Genomic DNA, 2944 nt, shown 5'->3' on the forward strand with positions numbered 1-2944 from the left:
AAATGAAATCATGAACCAACTTTAGTCAATTATGAAATACTTGAACTTGAACCTAGATTTACAAAATTCAAACTTAGTTGAATTCAAATGCATACCTTAACTTAAACTTACTCCAATTTGAGTTTAAACAACAAATTCAAATTGAATTGTGACTCAAGCTATAACTCCTCGGGTACTTCAAACCTTAATGAATTTATTCGCTGAAATCAACTATGAAATTTTTTTGGACTTTTGAAATGTTATGAGCAGCTTCGGTCACAGCTCAGGCTTCGGTACTCTGATCATCTCGGCATGTCCGGTGGTTGTTTGCGCGGAGCACAGTCGCCAGAAGTCTTGCATATTTCCCTTGTGAAGCTTGTCATCAAAGTCGGGCTGTCGGTTGTTCGCGCGTGTGGCCTTCAGTTGGCATGTGCCATCATGGCTTCTGTGTAACTGTTTGCGAGTTGGCGTCTATGATGAAGCTCTTTGGGTAAGTCGGAGTCGCTCGTTCAGACATAACCGGTGATGACGATAACGCTTCCATCTCCTCGACGATGTCTTTTCTTCTTTGCAATCATGTTTCATATTGGTGGTCAGGTTGGTCGGTGGTGCCCATATTACGTGGGTTGAGTTGTATCGATTTTAGCCCGGTTTTCGTTAATTCAGCAGACAGTTCTTGCTCTTTTCTTAATCAATGAAAATGGTACTTTTGCCTTGTTTTAAGAAAAGAAATGCTCCGAGGACTTGACCATTTACATCAGACGTTCTTTTCTCGAAAATCCTTAAGACTCATCGTACGCGAGCTGTCACGACGCTGAAATTTGTAGTACGTTAGTACGCCCAACAGCTCTTGTGATTTGCCTTTTACTCTAAACCGTGTGTGAAGCCTACTTTGTTTACTCCACGAGCATACTGGAGGCGGAAACTTAAATGAAATATGGATGAGCCACCTACTACTCCCTTCGTTCCGAATTACTTGTCTTAGATTTGTATAGATACGGATGTATTTAATGAGGGAATATATCCTATTGGCAGCGAGGATACGGTTGGCCAGTAGCTCTCAAAATTTAAGCGATATGAATATGATTCCTTGGACAAGATGGCGCCACGTGTGGAGCGGTCCACCGTCCACTTGCTTGTGCCACGTGATGATATCATCCATCGCCTCCCACCGCGCAGTCCGGTGCTCTGGAGAAGAGAAGGCGCGAGGTTCGCCGGAGAGGAGAGGACGAACTGCTGCCGGCGGCAACCGCCACGTCGGTAAACTGCTTATACCTAATGTGTTAACTTCACTTGAAACAAAAGCAGTTTGCAGCTAATTAAGATATCGTCTTCCTGTCCCTTTCGCCGCTGGGCAGCAATTGATTGATTGATTCCGGCGTGTTCGACGGCGCCGGCCAGCCGCATCCATGCTGGCTCACCCGGGCGGGGTCGGGGTGGTCCGAGCTTCGGTGGCCAGGGAGCCCCTCTTCACCTTCGGCGTCATCGCCGACGTCCAGTACGCCGACATACCGGACGGCCGCTCCTTCCTCGGCGTGCCTCGGTACTATCGCCACAGCATCACCGTGCTCCAGAGGGCGGTCCGCAGCTGGAACAGCCACAAGGCCGGCGTCAAGTTCTGCGTCAACTTCGGCGACATCGTCGACGGGTTCTGCCCCAAGGACCGGTCGCTTTCAGCCGTGCAGGCCGTCGTGGCAGAGTTCGACCGGTTCCACGGCGGCCCGGCGTACCACATGCTCGGCAACCACTGCCTGTACAACCTCCCAAGGAGCGAGCTGGTGTCCGTGCTGCGGATGCCTGGGCGCGCCTACTACGACTTCTCGCCGTGGCCGGGGTACAGGTTCGTGGTCCTGGACGCGTACGACTTCAGTGCCGTCGGCTGGCCGCGCGACCACCCTGTGGCGGCGGCGGCCAGGAGGTTCCTGGAGGAGAGGAACCCGAACTCGGATAAAAACAGCCCGACCGGGCTGGCAGGGGAGGACCGGCGGTTCGTGATGTTCAACGGCGGCGTGGGCGAGGAGCAGCTGCGGTGGCTGGACGGCGTCCTGCGGGACGCGTCGCGGCGCGGGGAGACCGTGGTGGTGTGCAGCCACCTGCCGCTCCACCCTGGTGCGGCGTCCCCCGCGGGGCTTATGTGGAACTACGAGGAGGCGCTGGCAGTGGTGCACCGGCACGGATGCGTCGCGGCGTGCCTCGCGGGGCACGACCACAAGGGCGGGTACGCCGTGGACGTGTGCGGCGTGCACCACCGCACCCTGGAGGCCGCGCTCGAGTGCCCGCCAGGCACCGACGCGTTTGGCCACGTCGATGTGTTCCCCGGCAGGCTGTCGCTCGCCGGATCCGGCAGGATGGCGAGCACCGACATGCTGCTCACCCTCCCTCGGCTGAGCTAGCTAGCAGCAGCAGCAGCTGCCGCTGCTTCAGTATTCATGCGAGCAGCTGATGCTTGCTCCACTCGATCCACGGGTTCGGCTGTACTGTGTAGCCATTAGCTCGCAACAGTTACTTAGTTGTATGTGTAACGATTCACCATCTCGAACTGATTCGACTCAAATTGGAAATGTTGCGTAGAATTTGCAAATGTCATTTGGAAATGTGTCCTAACTTGTAAATTGCCGCTCTTTCTCACTGGAGCAGCGGACAATGCTACACGTACCAAAAGTACTCCCTCCGTTTTTTTTGTTTGCATATATAAAATTTGGTCAAAGTCAAACTTTGTGACTAGCTTTGTATGAAAATATATCAACATTCACACTATGAAATCAATATTATAAATGCATGATGAAATTAATTTTCATAACATATAACTTTTGTTTTGTGGAAGTTGATATTGTTTCTATAGTCAAACTTTATAAAGTTTGACTTTGACCCAAATCTTACATACGAACAAAAAAGAAACGGAGAAAGTAATGCAAGAGTTCTACTTAAAAGCTGATGTGAAGAAGATTAATTGGGCCAGGATTAG

At 51.6% G+C, this 2944-nt stretch overlaps 1 protein-coding gene across 2 annotated transcripts; it reads left to right on the forward strand.

Moving 5' to 3' along the window:
- Window positions 1-1078: 1078 nt before the first annotated feature.
- LOC125521051 (manganese-dependent ADP-ribose/CDP-alcohol diphosphatase-like) lies at window positions 1079-2565 on the forward strand. 2 transcript variants are annotated; one of them, XM_048686110.1, is made up of 2 exons: window positions 1079-1239; window positions 1338-2565. In XM_048686110.1, exon 2 carries the CDS (start codon window positions 1389-1391, stop codon window positions 2370-2372), a length of 984 nt encoding a protein of 327 aa, XP_048542067.1. In that variant the 5' UTR covers window positions 1079-1239; window positions 1338-1388; the 3' UTR covers window positions 2373-2565. The 2 variants fall into 2 exon arrangements, with proteins under 2 accessions (XP_048542067.1, XP_048542069.1); XM_048686112.1 differs by having other exon boundaries at window positions 1086-1235.
- The last annotated feature ends 379 nt before the right edge of the window (window positions 2566-2944 follow it).

The sequence above is a fragment of the Triticum urartu genome, chromosome 7, assembly GCF_003073215.2.
Source record: "Triticum urartu cultivar G1812 chromosome 7, Tu2.1, whole genome shotgun sequence".
Classification (NCBI taxonomy): domain Eukaryota; kingdom Viridiplantae; phylum Streptophyta; class Magnoliopsida; order Poales; family Poaceae; genus Triticum; species Triticum urartu.

What these genes read in the sequence shown, in the direction of transcription:
- LOC125521051 (XM_048686110.1), top strand. Translation starts at nt 1,389, where the DNA reads ATGCTGGCTCACCCGGGCGGGGTCGGGGTGGTCCGAGCTTCGGTGGCC.